General features: G+C 51.6%; 1 protein-coding gene across 3 annotated transcripts in view; it reads right to left on the bottom strand.

The window, feature by feature from the left end:
• The window catches only part of SLC24A4 (solute carrier family 24 member 4), a 173,837-nt gene that overhangs the window by 35,833 nt on the left and 113,538 nt on the right, over window positions 1–24,466 (bottom strand). For 2 of the 3 annotated variants that reach the window (XM_025392240.1, XM_025392238.1), the window contains 9 exons: window positions 21,176–21,250; window positions 18,430–18,514; window positions 17,791–17,894; window positions 17,139–17,213; window positions 14,675–14,700; window positions 12,563–12,616; window positions 10,765–10,907; window positions 5,957–6,126; window positions 3,420–3,624 (listed from right to left, as the gene is read on the bottom strand). In XM_025392240.1, the coding sequence (XP_025248025.1) occupies window positions 3,420–3,624; window positions 5,957–6,126; window positions 10,765–10,907; window positions 12,563–12,616; window positions 14,675–14,700; window positions 17,139–17,213; window positions 17,791–17,894; window positions 18,430–18,514; window positions 21,176–21,250 (937 nt within the window). The remainder of the gene's footprint in view (window positions 1–3,419; window positions 3,625–5,956; window positions 6,127–10,764; window positions 10,908–12,562; window positions 12,617–14,674; window positions 14,701–17,138; window positions 17,214–17,790; window positions 17,895–18,429; window positions 18,515–21,175; window positions 21,251–24,466) is intronic. The other variant, XM_025392239.1, reaches the window with a different exon arrangement.

Raw genomic sequence — 24,466 nt, 5'->3', positions numbered from 1 at the left:
GTGATTCCTCCCCTGGTCCTGTGATTCCTTCCAGTGCCCCAGCTTTGGAAAACGCTAACTCCATCCACCCTTAAGAAACACCCTCAAAGCCATCCTGCAGCCACTGTGAAACCTGAACAAGGGGTGGGTGGGGTGAGGTGGGTGGTGGCAGGGCCGGGAGCTGGATACAGGGCATTTCTGTCGGGGGCGGAGTCTCACTGACTTGTTCCAATTTCCTGTTAACCTCTGCCCACCCCAGGCCTCAATTTTCCTAGGCAGCTGTACACACCTAAACGAGCAGCAGCTGTACAACTCCGTTCCTACCCTCTGCTCCTCACAGGGGAAAGGGAGGAAGGAGAAAAGGAAGCCACTTGTGGTTTCCAGGGACAACAACTGGAAACACATCCGCAGACGCACAAAAGAGGTTTCTCCTGGGATGCAGGAAGCTGAGGCCTGTTCCTGTGGGCAGGGAGGACACTCGCTCAGAGGAAGCGTGCTGAACTTGGCTCAGGGATGCACTGAGCCCAGGGGAATAGCCTGGAACCTCTGGCTTGAGGAAGAAGGCGGGCCACTATATAGCAGGAAGTCCTGCCCCCAAGCAAGGGCAGAGCCCCTCAGAGGAGGACTCAGGGGTGCAGAGAACCTGGGAGCCAGGAGGGAGGACCCAGGAGCCATCTGGTTCTAGCCCTTGCAAGACAGCTGTATTCTAAGCCCCGGACCCTGGGAAGTGACCTGTTCAGAGTCCGCACTGCCACTTCTCTACGGAGCAGCAGCTCCCAGTACAAGGACAAGGCGAAGGCGTGGCTGGTCCGGGGTCCTCCCTGCACAATCCTGTCAAACTCTGGGCTTAAGGAATAGGAAGATGAGGCATCCTTACCCACGGCTGACCTGCTTAGGTAAGGATGACCAAAAAGGGCACATCCCTTCCCCCGGTTTTCCTGCAGCGCCTGGATAGTGAACAGCCTCGATATCAGGATTCAGGTGAAGTGGCCAGTGTGGGGCAGTGGTAGCTGTGGCCCCCTCAGGCCCAACATCTGCAAAATGGGGATTCTGCCACCCACCTCATGGGGTGGAGAAGGGGCACATAGAACTCTCTAGACGGCAAGTCACTCCTCCTCGCCCCACCCCTCATAAGCTTGGCTGTTTCCTGGACTGTGGTTGCATCTCCCTCAATGCAGCCTGCTCTGGCACTCTGGTCCTCCCTGACTTCCGGTCTCCAGGCCCAAAAGAACCGAAATTCCTTCAGTGACTGCAGCTCTGACCTTTCCCCAGCCCCCGGGGGACACAGGAGGGAAAGTGAGCTGGGGGTGCAATCACTTGCGAATGTAATGGGTACCCAGGGCTCGAATCATGGCCTGTGCCTGGACCTTCTATGAAGACAGGGCCCGTCCTGGTTCATTACCATGAACTGGTTCTATGGGTGGACACATTGCCCTCCCAGCGCCCTGCCATGTAGAAATCTTCCCTCACTTGGTGCATCCAAACAGGTAATTGGGAAGGGGATCTGGGATCTGGAGACCACCCCTCCTGCTCTCCATGTCCCACACACAGCCCTGGTGGCTGAGTTGACCCAAGCATGGCGTGACCTCTCTCCCCACCAGCCAGACTGGCTGAGCAGGGCCCTTCTTCCCCACAGAGCATGTGGGCAGCTGTGCGGGCGTGCCAGGGAAGCATTTGAGATGGGCTGAGACACCAATCCCCTCGGCCTTCTGGTCAGCAGAGGAGGCCTGGGAGGCCTGAACCCCGGGGCTGGGCTCCTCTGTGACCTCAGTCAGGGAACACATTTCATTTTCTGAGCCTGCTCTGAATGTGAATAAAGCCTGGGAGGTGTTGGCCAACAATTCTGAACCCAGCCAGGTCCCAGGGAGCAAAGGGAGAGGGATTGAAAATGCAGATCCCCAGGTCCTGCTCCAGGCTCCGGAATGTTCACATTGAGAACCAGGCCTGGCATTTTGGGAAGAGCCCCTGGGTAGCTACAATGAGCATGCCCTGGAATCTCTGTAACCCAGAGAATCTCTCTAACTCAGAAACTCCAGGGAAGCTCCGTGATCCTAAACGAAGCCTGCATCTTCATGCCGAAGCATGAAAGCAGGGGACAGGGCATCCTAGCCTGCCAGGCCCATGCAATCTACTGCAGGCAGGTGTCCCATCAAGATGGAACAAGAGGCAGGACAGCCTCTGGCCCTCCAGAGTCACCTCTCAAATCAGGTACTCGGTGAGCCTGATGTTAAACACAGAATTCTTTTCAGAAAACATCAAATTCTAGACTTGAAAGTTCTGGAATCTCGCCTCCTTTCAGGTTGGTGGACACCAGGAAAAACACCTCCAAGAATGGGGCCAAACAGCTTAGCTCAGGCCTTTGTTTCCCACTGAGGACTTCAGAGGACCTCACGGAAGACTTAGTTAAAGACGAAGGCAGACGGGGTGGGTCCTGGGATCCTCTTGCACATGAATACCTGGATTCATTCATTTGACAGATACCTACTAAGCCCCTACTATGTGGCCAGTCTTGGGTACTGGGGATGCAGATAAATGCAGCAGACAGAGGTACCTGCTTTGTGGAGCTGACAGTTTAGTGGGGGCAAGAGACACAAGAAACAGATAAAATATTTTAAATGTGGTAGTCAGGGAAGGTCACAGTGAAAAAGTGACATTTAAGCAGAGACCTGAAGAAGGTGAGGAAGTGAGCATGTGGATACCTGGGGAAACTGCATTCCAGCAAAGGGCAGGTGCAAAGGTCCTGGGGCAGGTGCACACCTGGTGTGTTCTAGGAATGACAGTGAGGAGGCCGCTGTGACTGCAGCAGGGGCCAGGAGAGGGAGAAGAACAGGAGCTGAGGTCAGCAGGAGTAGGCAGTCAGATGACATGGGCCTCGCAGTTCAGACTCCAAGTGAGACGGGAGGATCCTGGAGGGCTTGCTGCAGAGCCTCAGTCTGATTGGACTTTTTTATGGGTAGGAGATATCTTCAAATACACAAGGTATGACTGTCTAAGGATCATTTGTGGCCTTAGAATCTCCTGTCCCAGCAAATAAAGAAATACATAGGCAAAATGGCCTGCTGCAAGGGCCAAGAGAGTGCAAGAATGTCCCTAAAAATAACATTGTAGACTGCTTTTCCTTAGCACGAAAGATCGACTGCCCTGAACATTTAAATGTGGTCACTAGGGGTCACTGGTGCTCCCCAGGCCTCTAGCCGCCCTGCTCTCTGGCCCAAGGTTCTTGCTGAACTTGATAGTGCCAGCACCTCATTGCAGCTCCAATCCACAGTTCAGTACTGAGGACAGATTCGCCTCCTAAGCATTCCAGTGACCTAATAGCGACCCTTTGCACCAGCCCTGTGCAGCCCTTACAGGTCCATGCCTCCACGCTGAAGACCTGGGCTTGGTCCTAATGGAGACCCCAAAAAGTAGCCCGAGAGTCCAGCACCCCCAGAACATACCCGGCATGGAGAAGGGGGACAGGAAGGCAGCCTCCACCGGCTCTGGCTCCGGGGGTGGTGGCTGTGGCGGCGGCTGTTGCTCCTGATTCTGCTGAGGGTCTTCGGGGTTTTCCACAGGAACATTCCCGTTCTCAATGTTCTCGTGTCTCCCGTTTTGAAGCGGCTTGCTGCTCACACCGTTGGCCGAGTTGATCAGTCTCTGCCGCTGTGTGGACAGGAGGCAAGGCGTGTGATAAAGCATCATGCTATTGCTATACGCTGGGTTCCTCACATGCACCCTGCTCTTACAGGTGCCTAGAACAACATCCCTGGGGACAGGTTTGCCTGAGAATCAGCCCCAGGACCTTGGAATCCTTCTAAGTGTGGTCATTTCCATTTGTATGGTTACCAGGAAGCCTTTGAGGATTTATCAGAGGGCCTGGGCCACCCCTTCCTAGTGCCAGCTGGACAGCCCAGCCCATGACACTGGTAACAGCCATGATTCAGGGCTCTCCTTGACGACGTTCATAGCTGCCTGAAGATGGCCACAGGAAAGGCCCTGCATGCATTTTGTAATTTTTAATTTTTTAGGCACATTATACAAAATGTACACTCACTGCCGGGTGTGGTGGCTCATGCTTGTAATCCCAGCACTTTGGGAGGCCAAGGTGGGCAGATCACTTGACATCAGGAGTTCAAGACCAGCCTGACCAACATGGTGAAACTCTGTCTCTACTAAAAATACAAAAACTAGCTGGGTGTGGTGGTGAGCGCCCATAATCCCAGCTACTCAGGAGGCTGAGGCAGGAGAATCGTTTGAACCCGGGAGGTGGAGGTTGCAGTGAGCTGAGATCATGCCACTGTACTCCAGCCTGGGCAACAAGAGCAAGACTCTGTCCAAAAAAAAAAAAGTACACTTACACTAAGTGCACAACTTAATGATGTTTTACATCAAGATGTATAACATTTCTAGCCCCTTCAAAGACTCCCCCCAGGCACCTTCCTAGTCTATATACCCCTACTCCAGAGGTAACCAAGGCAACCACTATGCTGACTTTTGTAAACATTGATTAGTTTTCCCTGAGCTTGAACTTCATATAAATGGATTCAAGTATTAATGTGTATTTTATGACTGGCTTCTTTCAGGCAACCAGTAGCCATGAGATTCACCCAGCTTGTCGCAAGAGTCAGCAGCTTGTTATTTTTCATGACTGTGTAGTATTCTATTATATGAATAACCCATGATATGGCTTTGCCTATTGATGGGCATTTAGATAGTTTCCCCTTTTTGGTTGTTATGAAGACTGCAGCTATGCACATTTGTGTACAGGTCTTTTGTGGACATACACCCTTTCAGTGTGTGTCACTGAAATTTTTAGAGCTAAAAGTATCCTGTTCAATACCCTCACATTAAGTGGGCTAGTGGCTGATGTGAGATTAAAGCTCAGAATTCCTTCCTCTGGACCCGGCTTCTCCAGCTCTCCATGCTGCCTTCCAGGTAGTTCAATCAAACATGGTGGAAGATAAAGTCTTCCCAGCAGCTTAGCACATTTAGGGCATAATAACCAGTATCTCAGCAACTTACCAAAACCTATTCCTTTCCCGGCTATATATGCCATGAAAAATATTCTATAAACCCCAATCTCTAAATCCTTAAAAGTTATTCAACCCTCCCTACCCTCAGCACCCAGTGGGTACAATTAACACATACATGAAAGATGCCCTGGATTCAGTCAAATTTCATTGATTCAAATTTCACTGAATTGGACCAAAATGATTCGCAATGATTCAAAGCTTTGGAAAGGTGTTTGCTTTTCTTAATATACTTTCTACAGAGAGGGCACAGTACACATGAAATCAAAGACAAATGTTTACAATATAGAACCTGTAGGCACTGTGAAATATCGTTCTTTCATACAATCCTATGTGTTAACTATTAATTATCAGCACTCACAGTTTGAAGTCTACCAACCCATCTGCTTCTCAGAGTAAGGACTTAAAATTCCAAAACGATACATGCAACAAAGCCTGGAAAAGTGGGTGAGCAATGACCCTATCTTTGCTATACTGTTTATACATTAAATAATATTAAAATTATTATCTCTGCAAATGAGAAGTAAAAGCACCCCATTTAAACACAGCAAGAGTGAAAAGGAAGCCTCAGAGGTCACTGCTGCTCATTAGTGTCTCAGGTTTTCTTCTGGAGTTGTTCTGTCCACAGAGAACAGGTGTGAACTCATCTTTTTTGTTTTGCTCTAAATAACATTTTAAAGAAACAATCCATACTTCAGGCTGGCCTTTCTCCAATTAGTTCTACTCTAGTGCCTGACAAAATACTTAGTGAAATATCTCAGGCATGGTATTCGATTGCTGCAGGCTTTAAAATATCTCTTCAAAGGATAATCTGCTGCCTGTGGGTGATGGGCAGGCTTCTGGAAGCCCCAGGGCATCCTTCCTTAAACAGGTGCAGTGATCAATGACACCAGGAAGAGCCCTAACAAGCCAGGGCCTCCTGCATTCAAGGCTGTTCACTTTTATGGTCCTTCAAGCAAACTCACCTCATTAATGATGATCCTGCTGGCCATCCGTAGTCGGGTCCTGGGTCCAAACTTATTGGTGATCATGATTCGTAAGCCAGCTTCGGGGAAGGTGAACTTGGGAGGGCTGGAGCTCATGATCTCGTCCACCATCACCACGGGGTTCTTGCCATACTGTGGCTTCTCCTTCACTATTGAGCACAACACTGTGATTAGTGCTGATCTCTCTGAGGACAACACCCAAGTGCTGGGGCACTGACTTCCCCTTGCCTTGTGAGCTGCCCTAGGCTGTGGTCCTGGCAGCTGGCAGCCACCTGGAAGTCTGGATGCCTGGCTTCAACTCCTCATGTCAGGCAAAGTGGATCACTGGCTTTGAAACACCTGCTGACCTAGTGTGTGAAGCCCAGTGGTTCCCCTTGCTCCAGGACCACTCATGGGCAACCGATACTCTTCTCCCCTCTTTTCCGGGACCCAGTCTTGGCTAATTACGAGGGTCTTTCAGTTCCTTATCTAAGCCTTACCAGGGCAGCCAACCTACAATACAGACAGGGGCCTACCACTTTTCACCCACGACTATGAGGGGACCTCTCTTTCCCCCGTTTACAGAGGCTCCGATGAAATTTTGCAAACTGACAAGGGTCCCCGGGGTGGAAAATGTTGCAGAGCAGCGGGCACTGGCTCTGAACTTCCTACGAGGCCACCTGCTCTGTCTGCAGGAGAGGATGCTTGTAACTTTGTTCTGTACAGGGCAAGTAGTGAGGTCAAAGATTTAGAACATGGGACCTAGACAGGCAACTGAGACCCAGGAGAGGAGCCTGCTTGTTTGAGGGTGCACGGTGAGCTGCTGGCTGAGCCCAGTGACTATAAACCCTGACACCCTCCGGAGGAAGGCTGGTCTCTCTGACCCTTTCCTTCCCCTCACAATGGGGAGGAACAAAACTCCCTGTCCCCAGACCTCTTCCTTGCCATCTTCATAAACCTGCACCGTGCTGGTATCCTTGGGAATTTAACATTTGACTCCAGATCCCTAGGAGGGTCTAGTTACAAAACCGCTCATGAACACAGCATGCAGAAGCAGGCAGAGTGTTCTCCTCCAAAGGGCTATAAAAATGGGTACGACTGTCCCTCTGCACTGGTTACCAGCTCCCGGTGTGTTCTTTATGGGTCATGGGGTAACCAGGGAATATGTCCGGAGAGCAAACCCGTGCAAGAGTTAATAGCACAAAAATGCAGAAATGCACACCAGACACACACACACTCCTCACCAAACAGGCAGCAAGGCTCAGCAGACAGGAGGCGTGTGGGTTAGAAAACAAAGCCAGGAGAACATGCATTCGTCAGAGACGGACGCTAACCTCTAACGAGGCACGCAGCACATCGGTGGGCCGGGCTTATGGTTGTTTGTTTTGCTTGAAATGCAGGTGTTATCGCGTGGACGAAAGCTGACTACTTACAATTTAGAAGAGGAGGAGAGTTAAGGAGACAAAGGCCAACAGAGACTGCCAGAGATGATTAGCGTGCGGTGGATGCCGAGAGTCTGGGGCAGCACTCTTGGTGGTGGCGAAGATGCCAGGGGTTATGTGCTGGAGGGTGTTAGTAGCGGGCTCCTTCTATGGGAGCTTCAATCCTCGGGGCCTCTGGCCTTCGGGACGGCTCCTGTCCTGGCTGATTCGATGGCTCTGCTTCCACTTTGAGAAGCAGGAGACCCCCGACAGCTCATGCCCTTAGCCCCTCACTGCTGCATAAAAGCTCGAATCCCTCCCTGCTCAGAAGCCTCCATCCCAGAGGGAGGTGGAACCCACAGAAACCGCAGGCTTCAGGCTCCATCCTACAGAACCCGCCCCATGCCAGGTACTGCTCGGGGAACAAGTGGGCTCAGAAGGAGGGAGCCTGGAGTCTGTGAGACAAGAGTCAGGCCTCCCCCTTCTCCAATTCCAGGAGTCCAGGCCTGCACCCCCAATTCCTTCCACACTCTCTAGGCAGTTTTCTCCCTTGACCCTTATCTAAATGCGTTCACTTTGATAAAAGCTACGGGAAGATGGGATTCTCCTTCCTTCCCCAGGATGCCTGGCTCCCAGGACACCTTGTCCTGGTGCCCCCGACCAACGACAGAACAAAGGTGTGTGCCCACGCCCAGGGTGGCTGCCCAGAAAAGAACTCAATGACAGCACATTCTCCCAGCAGTTCAGCCCAAGGTCAGGCATCACCCCCAACTCTCCCCACTATAAACCAAGGCTGTGCCCAGGGCCGGGGCAGCCTGGAGGGGTCCACAGTGCGCCTCTCAGGCGAGGCTGGCAGGCAGGTGGCCCAGGCTGTGTTCCAGGCCACCTGAGAAGCACCAGGAGGCTGCTTGGGTGAGCTGAGCCACACAGTCTTTAAGAACGTTTCAGTACTCAAAGGCCTTTTATCAGTGTGATGGGGAAAAAGCTTTCTCCCCACTTTTCCCGTCAAGGAGTTGGAGGATAAAACTTCGGGTTTTCTGTGGGAAACGCAAAAACTGAGAACAGCTCGCTCGGGCCTGAGAGAGTGTGTGCTCTTGAGAGAATCTCCCAGGCAGCACCCTGTGCATTCCTTTGGGTGGGGTCACGGCGACCTGCCTGGAGCTGGGCACAGGGAGAGAAACTCCGATGTCATCTCCAGCTAAGAGTCCATGACACCGCCCTTAGGAAAGGCCCCAAAGCCTTGGCCTCCCCAGTCCCGCCCGGGGTGTTACCGGGGGCTCCTTCCTCCTGCTTCAGTTGAGTCTACGCAGGGGACAGTGCAGAGCAGTGACTCACACATGGCCCTCTGGGAGCCTCTTATGAGAGGGGCAGTAAAAAGTGGTGTGAAGAAATCCCCACGTCTGCCTCTCCAGGTCTCCCCTTTCTCCAATTCCAGACGTCCAGGCCCGCACCCCACTTCCCTTCACACTCTCTGAGGACTTTCTCCCTGGGCCCTTATCCAAATACATTCCCTCTGATAAAAGCTGCAGGAAGATGGGATTCTGCCTCCTTCCCCAGTGCTTGGGGGCAGTCCCGTGTCCAATCTTCCAGTTTTCCAGAAAATGTCCTGGACTTAAAGAGATTTGGGAGGAAATAAACTTGCAAGGAAGTGCTACTGTCACAGGCACAGAGTGGCGGAGACAGTCACAGCAGTGCCAGAAAAGGCACCGTGTGGGCAGTGGCCTCTGGGAGCCTGGGTCACCCTGAGAAGCTGAGGAGCTGAGGCCCCCATGCTGCGAATGAGAAGTGCTTCCTGCAGGGTCCTGGGAGGTCTCCTGGGTTGGCCACAAGGTGGTAGGCGGCTCTTGGGTGGGCATCTCCCACCAGGCTGAGTAACTCAGCACACAGTACTTCTCTTCCTCGCCACGAAGGCCCAGAGGACCCAGGAGCACTATATATACGACAGGGCAGCAACCAGCCTCTGTCCTGCCAGCCTGTGTGTGGGGACCACCTTGGGGCCACTACGCCCATAGAGTTAAAATCCGACATAGCAGCCCGCATGGCTCCTTCCCCTTCTGAGGTTGTCCTGGAAACGGGCTTCCCCTGGGGTAGCCTGCTCGGCATTTACGAAACTCAACACACGAACCAAAGTCCACGCTCATCAGCTCCTCAGCTTTGCCCTTTGTGGGTGGGCCTCCGCAGCCAGGCTGCGGCCTGGACCGCAGCCCGCCACCCTAGCAGGCTTCCTCCTTCTATATGGAGAGACTCCTCCCTCTTGGGGGTTGCCTGAGACAGGGCAGAACAGACTCCCAAAATGCACATGGGAGGAAGCCATGCCCTCATCGGCCCCAGGAAGATGACTGGAGAAGGGGCCCAGAAATACAGCTTCCACCCCCAGATGTCCCAGACACATCTGAGACCACCTGGTCCCACCAGTGACATCACAAAAGAGTTTACCTGATTAGCCCCAGGCCATGGAGAATGGGGGGGAAAGAGCCCCCAGACACCAGTGCAAGGCGCTCACCTGGTGAAGGCCTTGCCCAACACCGAGGGTGGCGCTCAGACCTGTTTTTCCATACTGATTGCAAGAACCGGCCCAGGCTCTGCCACTGGTCTGGGCTAGAGTGAACGCTCTCTCCTTCCCGGCAGCTGCCTCCACAAAGGGAGCCACCTGGTCACTGGCCTTGGATTATTCAAGTTTCCAAAGAGGCCGTCAGTCAGGTGCAGATGATTCAGAGAATTCGGTAAGACATGACAGGAGATGGCTCTGGAGACCCAGACCCCCCCGTTCCCAGACAAGAAGGCCAAAGAGCTGCGGATGAGACAAGGTTGCTGCCCCCAGGGGAAGGGGCTCCCTGGCGGGGCTCTCTGAGGCTGGCCTGGGGATGCCTGCTCAGCTTCGTGTCTGCCTTTTACTGGCCTTGTTCTTGCTCCGGGTGACAGTTCCCAGCCTGAGAACCGGTGCTTTGTCCAGAGCCCTTCTCCATCCAGGACTGGGCCTGGCATTTGAGAAACTGTAGGGAGGCCCAGGCTGGCTCTGCCGCCCCAGCTCCTCAGCTTCCTGTCGTGGGCCCGCACATGGGTCAGGGACCCCACAGCATTCTGAAGAGCCAAACAGGCCTTGCGCCTTCCCCAGAAGGCGTGGGAAAGCTCCCAGAAACGTGGCTGTGGTTTTTCTCTTTCCTGCTGTACTTCCCTCTACCCCTGCCCCACCTAAGCAAAACCCCATCTCCCATACTGACTCTCGCTCCTCACTTAGGGCACCTGCGGTCAAAGTTGGAAGAGAGTGACAATTTAGAGGGGGGACATTGTGAGAGGCTGTGTGTGTGTGTGTGTGTGTACACAAAAGAGAAGGAGAGAGTGGCTTCCAGGACACATTTCTGCCCACTCCTGTCTGCTCAGCCTTACCTTGCCTCAGCAATGGCACGGAAGGGTCATCATAGCTACCGTCATAGAAATCATTACCAGTCTCCAGCTCACTGTTGACCGGGTTGCCGTTTGCAATGCTCTTTTGTTTGATTGTGAAAAAGGCTTGCATCTTCACATTGTACCTGGAAGTGAGGGAGGCAGGAGGTCAGGGCAGTGGAGAGGATTCCCACGGACTGGGCAGTGGGGGATCACACCCCATCCCTGCGCGCAGTCAGCACAGAGCAGGAGTGGCGGGTGGCAGGGGAGGTGTGGAGCCTCGGCTTTTCAACCGGGCTGACAGTTTCCTGACAGGGACCTGGGAACACTGTGTTGTCTGGGGGCACCTGCTCCTATTGAGCTGGTGGTGGGCTTCCCGGGGGCATGAGAAACCTTTCAGCCAAGAAGATGACTGAGGCTTACTTAATGGAGCCTGTCCTAATAAAGGAAGCTCCACCTTGCCTCTGAGCAGGCTCGCAGGGGGCATTACCAGACCTGTCCTCTCTCCCCCAGCAGCAGATCTTGCTCCCAGGATGCTCACGGGCAGCCCCTGCACCACTCACAGCCAGCACTGCCATCACCCCTGAGGGAAGAGTCTCTCCATCTCAAAGAACCTCAGGCGGGCTCCTCACTGAAAGGCACTCAGATTGGAGATCATTTAAGGATAATGCTCTTGCAGTCTGACAGTTTATCACCCATTTTTATAAAACATTATAAATGTTTTATATAAATGTGGGATTTATATCCTCATAAAACTCAGAGTGTTGTCTTTCTTTTTAATTACGTATCCTGGTACGAGGAGGAAGATAAACCTGAATGTGGCTCAGCTCATGAGTAGGGGAGTGTGTGTGTGTGTGTGTGTGTGTGTGTGTGTGTGTGTGGTGGGAAAAAAATATATGTCATAAAATTGACCATTCTAACTACTTTCCCTTTTTAAGTGCACAATACAGTGGCGTTAATTACATTCGCATTGTTCTACAACCATCAGCACGGTTCCCAAAACATTTGTATCATCCCAAACAACACTGTTCCCGCTAATCATTAATTCCTCCTTCTTTGCTCCCCAGCCGCCTGCACTGACCTCTGATCCACCTCTATGAATGTGGCTCTTCTAGATCCCTCATGTAAGTGCAATCAGACAATATTTGTCCTTTTGTGACTGGCTTCGTCCACTGAGCATAATGTTTTCCAGGTTCATCCATGTTGTAGCCTGTCAGAATGTTATTCCTTTTTCTGGCTGCATAGTATTCCTCGTGGGTAGTTTTGAGATGGTTCTGACCTGGGCAGCTTCTGGAGGGGCTCAAGGTTGCATAGCCTGAGTTTCCATCCTCAGTACTATCAGTGGCTGCAGTTGTGCAAAGCACTGGCCCAGAAAAGTGGCATTTTATGAAGCCTGGGGCAGAGGTTAATCTGCCTGGCTTTTTGAAAAGAGTGGTATTAAATTATCAGAAGGCTTCTAGAGATAGCACAAGTGAGTGGTTACCCTGGGGCATGGAGAAGCTGCCCAGAGCAGGGCGGGAAGGAGGTCCTTGCATGCTACTTGTTTGGGGAGCAGCCCTGTGGTCCACACATCAGCCACCTGCGTGACTCCCCTGGCCTCAGTGTGGACGGCACCCCCGGAACAGCATCTAACACCCCTCCCCTACTCCAGCTGTGCCCCAGCAGGGCGTCTCCCAGACAGCTGGGGCTGGCCTAAAAGGACGAAGATCTGACAGATGTTTTTCTCCCTGCTGTCACAAAAGGCTACAGCAAGCAGCGGGGCAAGGCGTCGGCAGCCCCGGGGAGGAGAAAGGGCACTTACTTCATGATCAGAATATAAAACACATACAAGATGATGAGCACCAGGCCTTCCCACCTCAAAGAGAGAAAGGAGATTGCAGTTAGAGCTCGGGGCCTGGGGCAGGTGAAGGCTGGGACTGAGGGGTCCAGGAGTGGAGGAGGGCGGGATGTCTTTACCTCCCCCGCCCCTAGTGCCGGGCCCAGAACCTGGGCATGTGAGAGAGATCCCCCAGCCTGTGGCTGTCTTGCCACCAGCAGCCCTTTTGATGATCAAGCAAGAAAAGCTGAGAGGTCTCTTCTCAACTATAGAGGTCTGCAGGAGAGAGGTGGGGTTCCCCCAGCTTCCTAGAAAAGGGAGGGACTAGGGCCACCATGTCCCAGGATTCATGGAGGCTAGTGGCCTGAAGTCACGCAAACTCGACCCTGAGAGACCCTGTGGTCACCCAAGATTCTGGGCAGGAGCCAGAGAAGCTGTGGGTGTGGGTGGAAAGGGGCCCAAGTCCTGGAAGTAGGGCCTGAGAGCTGACTGAATATGCGGCAGGTGGCACAGGAGCCTCCCGGGCCTTATGCTGGGCATGGAAGGGTTGGGGTCTTCCTGGGATGCACCATTACTACCCTCTGGTGCACCCCACCCAATCCCATTAGCAGTGGGGATTTTCGTAGCTCTGACCACAAGCCCCTGGCGGAGCACACAAGCTTTAGCTTGTTCATCCACTTGACATGTATAAACCAAAGCCCATTATGTGCCCAGCATGGGCTACAGTTGTTTTGGGAGCTCTTCCTTTGCTGACCTCCAGATCATGGAACTACTGCCATCCCAACCCTGTCTACAGATGGCAAAAATGAGACCCAGGAGTTCAGAGGCTTTCCTGGGGCCAGACAGCAGGTTAGGGGCCAGGATAGGACCAGAACCAGGTTTCTGGGGGCCCATAGCACACACCTGCTCAGGGCAGGTAGCTGATGTCCTCAGCCTGATTGTCTGACTCTATTTCCATAAATAATCATACAGGATGCAGCCTGTAATCCAGACACTCTGGGAGGCCAAGGCAGGTGGGTCACTTGAGCCCAGGAGTTCAAGACCAGCCTGGCCAACATGGTGAAACTCCATCTGTACAAAAAATTAAAAAATTAGCCAGGTGTGGTGGCATGCACCTGTAGTCCCAGCCACTTGGGAAGCTGAGGCACATGAATCACTTGAACCCAGGAGGCAGAGGTTGCAGTGAGCCAAGATGGCACCACTGCACTCTAGCCTGGGTGACAGAGTAAGATTGGGTCTCAGGAAAAAAAAAAAAAATCATACAGGATGCATGCAGATTCTGAATTGTTGGCAATCAAAAGAAAATGTTTATGAGTTTTGAATGTCAGATGCATTCCCATGCTATCAAATAGAATGGAAACATCAACCTGTTCCTCAGAAGTTTGTGATTTATGTATCTGTTTTGGTGGATGGGGTCTCACTATGTTGCTCAGTCTGGTCTCAAACTCCTGGGTTCAAGCCATCCTCCCACCTCAGCCTCCTTAGTAGCTGAAATTACAGGTGTGAGCCACCATGCTGGGTCATGTATCTTAATTAAGAAATTAATTCCTACCTCAGTGTCTTAAAGATAAGTCTCTATATTTTCTTTTGACATTTTCTAAAAAGTCTCATTTTTACAGTAATATCTTCAAATCACCTGGAGTTTACCTTTGTATAAGGTGTGAGGTAGGGATCTGATGTTGTATTGTTCTGTGTGGATTCCCAGTTGTCCCTGCAGCATTCAAGACTCTATTCCTAACTCACTGCCTTATCATGACATCTCTGCAATATCCCCCATTCCAGAAATAGGCACATTAATACATTCCATATTGGCCCATGCTTATCCCTTTGCAAAATACCATACTGTTTTCAGAATTTTAACTTTATAACACATCGTGACACCTAGCAGGACAGGACTATTAAGGGAAACAATTTTTCACACTTTGACAGGATAAAGAAAGGCATGATTGCTTAGAATGATATCTTTTTCTACTTTCACAAGTTGATAAGCTTAAGTTTATGAAAATAATGTTTAAAAAGATTCAGGGAACCCAACAAACAAGGATACTGGAAACAACAACAAAAAAGAACAATGAAAAATACACTTGAAAAACTTACCACACAATTTGTTCATCATATATGAACTGTAAGGCAAAAGAAACAGAGTTGAGGTGGGTGGGACATATTTATTTCCAAACAAGAACAAGCACAGACACCCAGGCACCCAGAGCCAACGTATACTGGCCTTGTTATATGTGTTATGGATCCATTTCTGAGCTGCTCACCTACAGGCCTTTCCTTAGTGTAGCCTAGGCCAGCAGTGTACTGTATTACATAGCCCCAGCTTAGCACAGCCACCCTCAGAGATATGTCCTGTGCTTTATAACAGTCCAAGTAGCTACTGGGGGCTAACCTGGCAGAAGCCTCCCCTCATTCATGGAACAGAATTGCTATAATCAAAAAATCTCAAAGACTGAAAGATAGCTTGTGTGTGCATGGTGTTTGTGTGTGTATGGGGTGTGCATGTGTATATGTGGTGTGCAAGTGTGTGTTGAAGGGTGTATCTTTTTTTTTGTTTTTGAGACATAGTCTCGCTCTGTCACCTAGGCTGAAGTGCAGTGGCGTGATTTTGGCTCACTGCAACCTCCATCTCCCAGGTTCAAGCAATTCTCCTGCCTCAGGCTCTCAAGTAGCTGGAATTACAGGCATGCACCACCAAACTCGGCTAATTTTTGTACTTTTAGTAGAGACAAGGTTTTACCATGTTGGCCAGGCTGGTCTCAAATTCTTGACCTCAAGTGATCAGCCCGCCTCGGCCTTCCAAAGTGCTGGGATTACAGGTGTGAGCCACCACACCTGGCCTTCACTTCATTTTTGTAAATCAAAGAATTTTTACATCATTTTAGTGAATCCTTAATTTTCTAGTAAGGTAACTGTCATGCAAATTAAGGAATGATTATACTTTGCTCTGTTTGGAATTTTATCAGGAGTCGTTCATTATTGTGGAAAATCACATCATCAACATCGGCACCACCCACGGGGTTTAGGAGAGAGCCCAACACTTGGGCATCAGTCTGCATTTGTACTAGACGGTCTCAGAGATTGTTTTTGTGTAGGAGGGAACCAATCCCTTCATTGGCTCTCCTGGCTTCTTCATGCCAAACCATTTACATACCGAAAGATGTATTCTTTTATTATAAATTACATTTATTTCTCCTTTATATTGTAGTTAGGGCATATGTTGACCTTTTTGAAATCGTGTATCCGTAGATTGTTTCATCTGTAGAATCATCTCAGACATCTACTTTTTGGAGGGTGTGGTAGGCAGCCTGTAGGGGGTCCCCATGCTCCCACTGAATGACATTCATGCTTCCCTAGCATGTGGGCTGCACCTGGTGACTTGCTTCTAACAAACAGAATACTGCACATGTGGCAGGTATCACTCCCGAAAGCAGGTTAGGAAAAGGCTGTGGCTTCCATCTTGGTGTCTCTGGCCCTTGCTCGGAGGGAAGCCCGCAACCCAGCTGAGAGCTGCCCTGTGGAACAGCCAGCAGCCCAAGGCCTGCCCACAGCCACATGAGTGACCCTGCAAGAGCAGCCCCGCCCACCAAGCTCTGCGATGATGCTACCCTGGCTAATGCCTTAACTGCAGCCTAGCAGAGGACCTGGCCTAGAGGACCCAGCTATACCATTTCTGACCGGTTTCCCATAGAAAGTGGGAGATAATAAATCTTTGTCTTAAACTGCTGAGTTTTGGGGAAATTTGTTATGCAGCAATAGGGCACTAATACAGGGGACATGACTGTCTATATAAAGTTCACTCTAGGTCTGGTTGAGAGCTGTCACTCAGAGGCACATTCCACCCCTGAAGTTTGAGTGTGCCCTGTGTACATGTCCCTTTCCTCCACTTCAAAATTCTTTTGTTTTAAAATGCTCCCCTGTGGATGACATGCTCCTTGGCTATATCTGGCTGTGCCATCCACCTCACTATCAAGTGCCATGATGTCACCCCAGCCCTTGGGGCCCATGTGGGACACTCCACATCACTCCAACAGGTCCAGGGCCCCCTTGTGAGCTCCTCTCCTCTTCTTCCTCTCCTCCTGGCTCCTCTCTTGCTCCCAGTTGCTCCCTCTGCCTGCCCTGAGCTGGCCTGCTCCCTCTCCCACCCTGTGGGCAGCAGAGCCAGAAACTCTGCATTTTAAAACCAAGCCCACCAAAGAGTAACCAGGGCCTACGTGGGGAGCAAAAGGGCCCCAGATGAGAAAAGTGCCCTAGCTGAACCGCACGGGCTGTGGGACGTCTGCTTCTGAGGCCTTTGTGTCTTCAAGATGGCCCCTGGATTTGCTCCACAACCAAGGTGCGGGGTCTGAGGTTTTGGGGAAAGGGAGGCACAGTGCTGGGGGTGGCATAGTGCGGGAGGTGGGGGGCTGGTCATTGTGACCACAGTGAGTGGCTGGCACACCCCACTACTGGGTGCTGTGAGTCCTCTCTGGTCCCAGTGCCAAGGCAGAGATGGGCAGGGGTCCTGTGCTTTTGCAGGGTCCTGGCCAACCTGACCTTGGGGGTGGGGGGGGCGACTCACCACGATGAGCACGATGACAGAGATGGTGTAGTACACGGAGTCTCGGCACACGGCCCACCACGTCAGACGGACCACCTGCCGGCAGAGCCCCGTTGGCTGCTATGAGCAGGGGGATGAGGAGGGGGTGCAACTGCCCAGGCCTCCTCCCCTCCGCAGTGCAGGGCACACCCACAGGGCTCCTCCTCCTAACTCCAGCCCACACTTGTTCTTTGTTATATTTGGGGAACAGAATGAAACCAAGTAATGTTCTCAAGCCATGGCAAAGCAGCCCCCTATTCCTCTGAGGTCAGAACAGTGCGTGTTTCACAGCAGAGGCCAGAGGCTCTCGCTCTCCACCCGATCCTGGCAGCTTCAGGCACAGTCAGCTGCCCACTTCCATCTCCCTCCGCAAGGCAGGGCCTCACTCATGACCCGCCTCTCTGAGGTCAAGTCCAACATTCCCCTGGGGCTCTGAGGATATCTAATGGGGTATCAACGACAATCCGGCTTCATGCTCCCTGTTGGGGAGGCCAAAACCAGGCCCCAAATGTATCCAGAATCCAGCTCAGCTGTCCTGTGGGTGTCCCCACTGCTACCCCAACCTCTTGTCATAGAGGCTCTTCCCCCACACTTCAGGGCATGCGTCTGCCAGGCCCGGGGAGAAACCACTGACCTGGCCAGCAAACAGTCCACATACTCCAATTATGCACAGGATGTTGAACACAGCGGAGCCCACGATGGTGCCCACCCCGACGTCCCCGTGGGTGATGAACACCCCTGGAAAGGAAACACATAGGCCCTGGGCCTCAGACATGCACCCCAGCCTGCTCCTTCCTCAGTGTCCCCTTTCACAGGAAAGTGGGTTGTTTTACTATCAAACAGAGCATCTGGGGAGCAGAAGAGAATGGCAGAAGCTGTGGCAGAACCAGGGAGGTGGAAATGCCGCTGGGGACCAGCTACTCCAATCTTCCCTTTTCCTCTGAGCAGCTTTATTCAGATATAATTTGCCTGCTATAAAATTTACCCATTTAAATATACAATTCGGTAGTTTTAGTATATTCACAGAATCATGCAACCAAAACCACAGTCTAATTTTAGATTATTTTTATCACCTTAAAAAGAACATTTTTATCACCCCTCAGCACCCTACTCCACCCCATGCCCCAAGAAACCACCCACCTACTTACTGTCTCTCCAGTTCTCCCATTTCACAGATGAGAAGTGAGGCTCAGAGCTGACAAATGCCCCCACTGCTCTGGGCACCAAACGGACTCTCTAGATCCTGTGTCTCAGGCTAGAGGGGATTTCTTACCAATAACAGAGGCAAACAGCTCTGGCGTTGAGCTTCCTGCAGCCATGAAGGTGGCTCCAGCCACATCTTCACTCAGATGGAGTCTCTGAAACAGAAGTGACCACAGACCCTCAGGGTGTGACGTGGGGGCCCTGGACATCACTGGATGCTCCACAGCCAAGGAGCATGCAGGAGAGCAGTGCTACAGCCAGAGCCAAACCCCTCTGCCCGCAGCCTCTCACCCCGGGGACATGCTGTCTGCCTTCTGCCATCTGCCCTCCACCCTCCACCAGGCATTCCACTCAGAGCCCCTTCCCCCTCCCCTACCTATCTCCTTTCTGTTTGTCCTCCAAGCCCCTGACCAAATAATGTCTCCCTGATGAAGTCTTCCTAGGCATCCACTCAGAGCCAGCCATTTCCCTCAGATATATGATATGTTTTATCTGCTGTTACTGAAACATGAATTTCACATGAGGGTTTGTGGTTCACAAGCTTTGCCTTCCCTCACCAGATGATGAGGGCAGCAGCTGGTCTTCCCGTCTTTGCATCCCTGGTGCCTAGTACAGGGTCTGGGACACAGTGGTGCTCCACAGGCGCACACCAGTCTAGTGACCATCCCCTCCCATGCCAGTTTTGGGTACTGGGGGCCTCAGTGAGAATGTCAGCATTGTGGATCTGTAGGCCTCTGGCCCGCAGCTGGGCCTTGCATTCTGGAAGGCCTTCTCCACGGCAGGCCTGACATCCGGTGGCTCACAAAGACCCAGAGGTACTGGTTTCAGGGTTAAGCTGGCATGGGACAGGGTGGGAACTCATGGTCGAGGCCTGTTCTGCCTGTCCAGGCCATATCTGGCCACACAGCCCATCCTCTGATCTAAAGTGCAGTGCTGGAGGCTTTGGATGTTTGGAGAAACCATGGAGACTGAGGGTCTGCCTGAAAACCAATCTGGAGGCACCCACTCTGTGGTTCTCAGAAGGCCCCTCAGGGCAGGACTCACCTCCACCAGCCCCACCTCCCAAAGTATCCCTGAGCAGCCCTGGGCTCTGCGGCCACCGAGGAACCCACTGATGAGCTATCCTTGGAGGGGTACTCAGAAGGGTCGGCACTCTGGGCTTGACAGAGTCTGGGGTGGTGGCACAGCAGTGTCTCTAGGACAGAAGCCGGCCACCTTAACCCTGACAAAAATCAGAGTTCCACAGAAGAGGCTCTGCTCCCAAAGGATCTCCAAAATTTTCAGCAGAACCCAAGCATGCTGCCTCCTGTCCTCCCTCCTCCCTGCCTTTGCCTGGGCCATTCCTTCCACCTGGAACGCCCTTCCCTTCCCTCTCTGCTTGCTAAACTCCTTCCCACTTCTGAAACCTGGACCCAATGCCACCTCCTCCACAAAGCCTTCCCAGATTTCTCCCCCAAGAGAGATGCTCCCTTCTCCCTTTGGCTCCCCTGTCCTTTAATATCTCTCACTGAGCCCTTGACATCGGTCTTACCTACATGGCTAAGACCACCACCCTTGCTCACCTCCATCTTTAGGGATACAGGTAACCCTATAGGGCGCATGGCACCTCCACTGTATGTGGCCCTACACTGTAGTCACCCACCTTTCACCTTCCACAGGCTCCCATCAACCCCATTGCTATGGCCTCCCCAAGCTCTCAGCCTAGTGGTGGGTCCTAGGTGTGTATTCAGTAAGGATCAGCTGCCTGCATCCTTCCCAAGGGCCCCCTCTGGAAGGCAGAAGCAGCAACACTTTTAACAACTGCTGTCGCTGCAGCGCACACTCCACAGGGGCCCTGGGTGGACCCTCCTGCACAGTCATCCCAGTGGGCATTTGCCGACTCTGCTCCTCACCCTCCTCGCCTGGCTCCGTTCCCTCACTGACAAGCGTCTGGATGGAGGCGAGCACAAGGCTCCATCTGAGGGGGTGTGAGGTAAGGCGAGGCCTTTGCACGTTTGCCAGGTCACTGCTTAGCAGGCCCAGGTCCAAAGCAGCCAGTCCCAACTCTGCAAGGACACTGAGCTCCCCAAGCTGGGCCCCGAAGGGGGAAAGTCACAGGGAAGCACCTGCCCCAAACCACCTGCCTTCCCAGCTGCAAATGTCACCATGAAGACATGGCCTCAAACACACGGGAGATTTCACAGGGATGAAGGCTGGCAAAGCCCTGGGCACTGTGCACACAGGAGGTGCTGCAAACGGAAGTCGATTTCCTTCCTTGACTAGAAGCCAAGAATAAGGTGGAGCAAAGAGATACACTGGGATCTTGTATGTGAGGAGAAATAAGGAAAGAAAGTAAAAAACTAACAAAATAATTGTGGGGGAAAACACCAGCATGCAAAGGTGAGGACGGAAGGGAAATTCCTGCCACTGCAGCTTGGCATCCCCCTGGCGGGGGGGGGGGGTGGGCCCACCTGGCACCTGCCAATTGCAGCTGGTGACAGGCAATGCTCCACTGCATCTGGCAGGCCTGCCTGTGCTTTGTACTTAGCCAGGTTGAACACACATGCCAACAGCCTGCTGTGGACCCAGTGGTTCTGGGTAGTGATCTCACACCGGGAGCGTTTTCTTCTGCCAAGTTCTGGGAGAGGCTGCCACCCACCAAGGCTAATTCGAGGGTTTCTGGTGAGGCCTCACCATGGGGCAGACACTAAGTGCTCGGTGTGACAGCTGTTACCACCAGCATGCTCCCCGCACCAGCCCTGGCCTTCTCGGCCTGGCATTTATGTACCACATGTCTTCAAGGCTTCACCAAGGTGTCCCAAGTCCCTTCCACGTACCTCACAGATCTTCTCTAGAGATGGAACGAAGAAGTCATCGCACACTATGGCCAAGGCATAGAACATATACAGAGCCTGCAAACGAGACAGGAGACAGGCAGGGTCGTGAGGGCCCCTGCCGCAGCTGCAGAGGGCCCACCGCACCCCAAACCAGGCTGCCAGGGCAGAGGCCAGGCAGACAGAGCGGAGCACACAGGAAGACCCCAGCACCGTAGATTTCGTTCCTTCAATCCCCTTACTGGCAAATGGGGAAACTGAGACCCACAGAGGCGATAACATGCTGAGCAGCAGAGGGGATGAAAACTCAGGCCACTGGGGCTCCCTCCTCGTGTGATCTAATAAGAAAGTTGTATTTGCTCTCTGCCCTTGGTTTCTGGCACACAATTCCTGAAACCCATGGAACCTTGGGCATACTAGGAATGTCTTCTGCATGACAATGAGGTGACTGATGACTGGGGGCATCTAGGTAGCTTCAGGATGGGGGCAGGTCACCAGAAAGACCAAGGCAGTATGAGCAGGTTGGGACTTTAAGCCCCAGCCCCCAACCTCCAGGGAGGAGAGAGAGGCTGGAGGTTGAACTGATCACCAGTGGCCAATGATGTAATCAGTCACGCCTATGTAATGAAGCCTCCATAGAAACCCAAAAAGACAGGGCTTAAGGAGTTTCCCTGATAGCTGAACACATGGAAGCTCCTGGAGGGTCGTATGCTCAGGGAGGGTGTGGAAGCGCTGCACCCCTTCCCCAATACCTCGCCCTACGCATCCCTTAATCTGTATCCTTTTTTGTTTGAGACGGGCTCTCTGCCACCCAGGCTGGAGTGCAGCAGTGCCATCTTGGCTCACTGAGGCCTCTACCTCATGGGCTCATCATCCTCCCACCTCAGCCTTCCAAGTAGCTGGGACTACAGGTGCGCACCACCACGGCCAGCTAATTCTATTTATTTATTTATTTTTTGGTAGAGATGGGGGTCTCACTATGTTTTCCAGGCTGGTTTTGACCTCTTGGACTCAAGTGCTCCTCTGACCTCAGCCTCCCAAAGTGCTGGGATTACAGGAGTGAGCCAAGGCACCCAGCCCTGTATCCTTGGTAATATCCTGTATAATAAATTGGTAAATGGAAGTCAAAGTGTTTGCCTGAATTCTGTGAGCCGCTCTAGCAAATTAATTGAGCGCAAGGAGGGGGTCATGGGAACCCTGATTTTGCAGGTTGTTCAGAAGCACAGGTAAAACACCTTGAGGGTTGCATCTGCTGTCTAAAGAAGAAGCAGTCTTGTGGGACTGAGCCCTTGGCGGGTGGGAGCTGCTACTGTCTCTAGGTACAGTGTCAGAACTGAATTGAGTTAGAGGACACCCAACTGGTGTCTGCTGAATTATTGGCATGTGGGGAAAAAACCCACACACATTTTGTTGTGTGTTTGTTGAAGCAGAAGGTGGTGAGCAAGTTTGAGAACAGGAAAAACAATTTTTTTCCTACTCTCTCAAGCATCTCTTCTTAAAGCAGCAGCTCTCTCTCCTAGCACCAGAGTCTGCCCTCAACAGGCAAGATCTAACTCTAATGGCCAAAAAGGAAAGCACTCAGAACCACCATTTTAAGAATTTAAAATAATAATAACAATCCTGATTTGCACCCTTTATTTTTAGGGAAGGCACTAAAGTGACTGCCTATCCCCTGCCAAAACAAATGGCAACTTGAGATCCAGCATTTCCTGGGATGCTACTTAATAATGTTGGCACCATTAAAACACACAGGCCATTGACATTTGGAGGTTCATGGAGCAAAGAACCCAGATTCTAAGGCTGGTTCTGGAACTGACTTGCCAAGTGACTTTGGATAAGAAACGTTTCTAGGTTTTGGTTTCAGCATCTGTCTCATGATGAAGTAAGCACAGATCAGCAGTTTTAAAATGGTTTTATATCTGGAGTCTCTCTCTGGCCCATCCCTCTGCTCAGCAGCCAGCACGGCTTCACTGAGCTCATCCTATGTGCCAGGAACTACCAAGGGGATCAGAGATACAGTGGTGAGGAAGCCAGGAAAACCCTCTCCTATAACTTACCTTAGTGGGGAACAAAGCAGCACACTGGCCACTAAAATATCTACCAGGAAACAGCAATGCAAAAGCCCTGAGGCAGGAGTGTGTTTGACAGCATTTGAGGAACAACAGGTAGAATAGAGAGAGTGGAAAATGGAGAATGTGAGGTTGGAGGGAGAGGCCAGGACCAGGACCCATGGAGAAGAGACGGGTTTTGCTCTAAGCACTGGGGAAAGCCATTTCTTTCTTCAAAGAAAAAGTGCTATGGATGTCCTGTTTGCAAAAGAGAAAGGCTGGGCTACTTCAGCTAAAACAGTGTGATACTCATCAATTTCACCATTCATTCATTGGGATTAATAAAGTAGAAGATACATTAGCTGCATCCAGGGCATCTGAGGCATGTGTCTACTGGATTTGACTCATTGTCAACATTTTGAGGAAGAGGAGTAAAAAGAAACAAATAGCAGGGGTGTGGGTAAAGGGGAGAAGGCAGGTGGGGGAGACCCTGCTAAAAAGCTTAGGATTCTGACTTGAATTCACTCACAGCAATCCCCACCAACATCACCTCCCGAGAGGCCAAAAGGCCCCTCTCTCTTCTGAGCCGTGAGAAACAATGAGGAGAGAAGATGAGCCAAGATAGCGCCCCGATTTCCATCTCTTGGGTCACAGAGCACTGCAGGCAAAACCAGCCCTTAAGCTAGGTCCTTTTTGTGCTCTAAAGAAGAGGTCAGCATTCATCTACCCATTCAAATCAAAAAAAGAAAAAACAAGAGGTCAGCAAACGTTTTCTGTAAAGGGTCAGATAGTAATATTTTAGGCTTTGCTGGCCAAATAGTCACTTCCACAACTATTCTGCTGTTGTGAAACAAGAACAAGCCATAGAATGGGTGTGGCAGTGTTCCAATAAAACTTTATTTATAAAAACCATTGGTGGTATGGGCGTGATTTTCTCATACTGTTCTCGTGATAGTGAGTGAGTTCTCACGAGATCTGATGGTTTTGTAAGGCAGTTTTCCCTGCTCTTGCATGCTCTCTCTTCCCTGCCACCACGTAAAATGTGCCTCCTCCCCTTCCACCATAATTGTAAGTTTCCTGAGGCCTCCCCATCCATGTGGAACTGTGAGTCAGTTAAACCTCTTCTCTTTATTTATTTATTTATTTTTTTAAAAAAACAGTTGGTGAGCTGGATTTGGCTCTCCAGCCATAGCTTGGTAACCCCTCCTCTAAAGGGTTCCTGTGAAATTCCCAAGGTGCACTCAGA

This window comes from Theropithecus gelada, chromosome 7b, assembly GCF_003255815.1.
Source record: "Theropithecus gelada isolate Dixy chromosome 7b, Tgel_1.0, whole genome shotgun sequence".
In the NCBI taxonomy this organism is placed as follows: Eukaryota; Metazoa; Chordata; class Mammalia; order Primates; family Cercopithecidae; genus Theropithecus; species Theropithecus gelada.
This window is presented reverse-complemented; position numbering and strand designations above follow the sequence as displayed.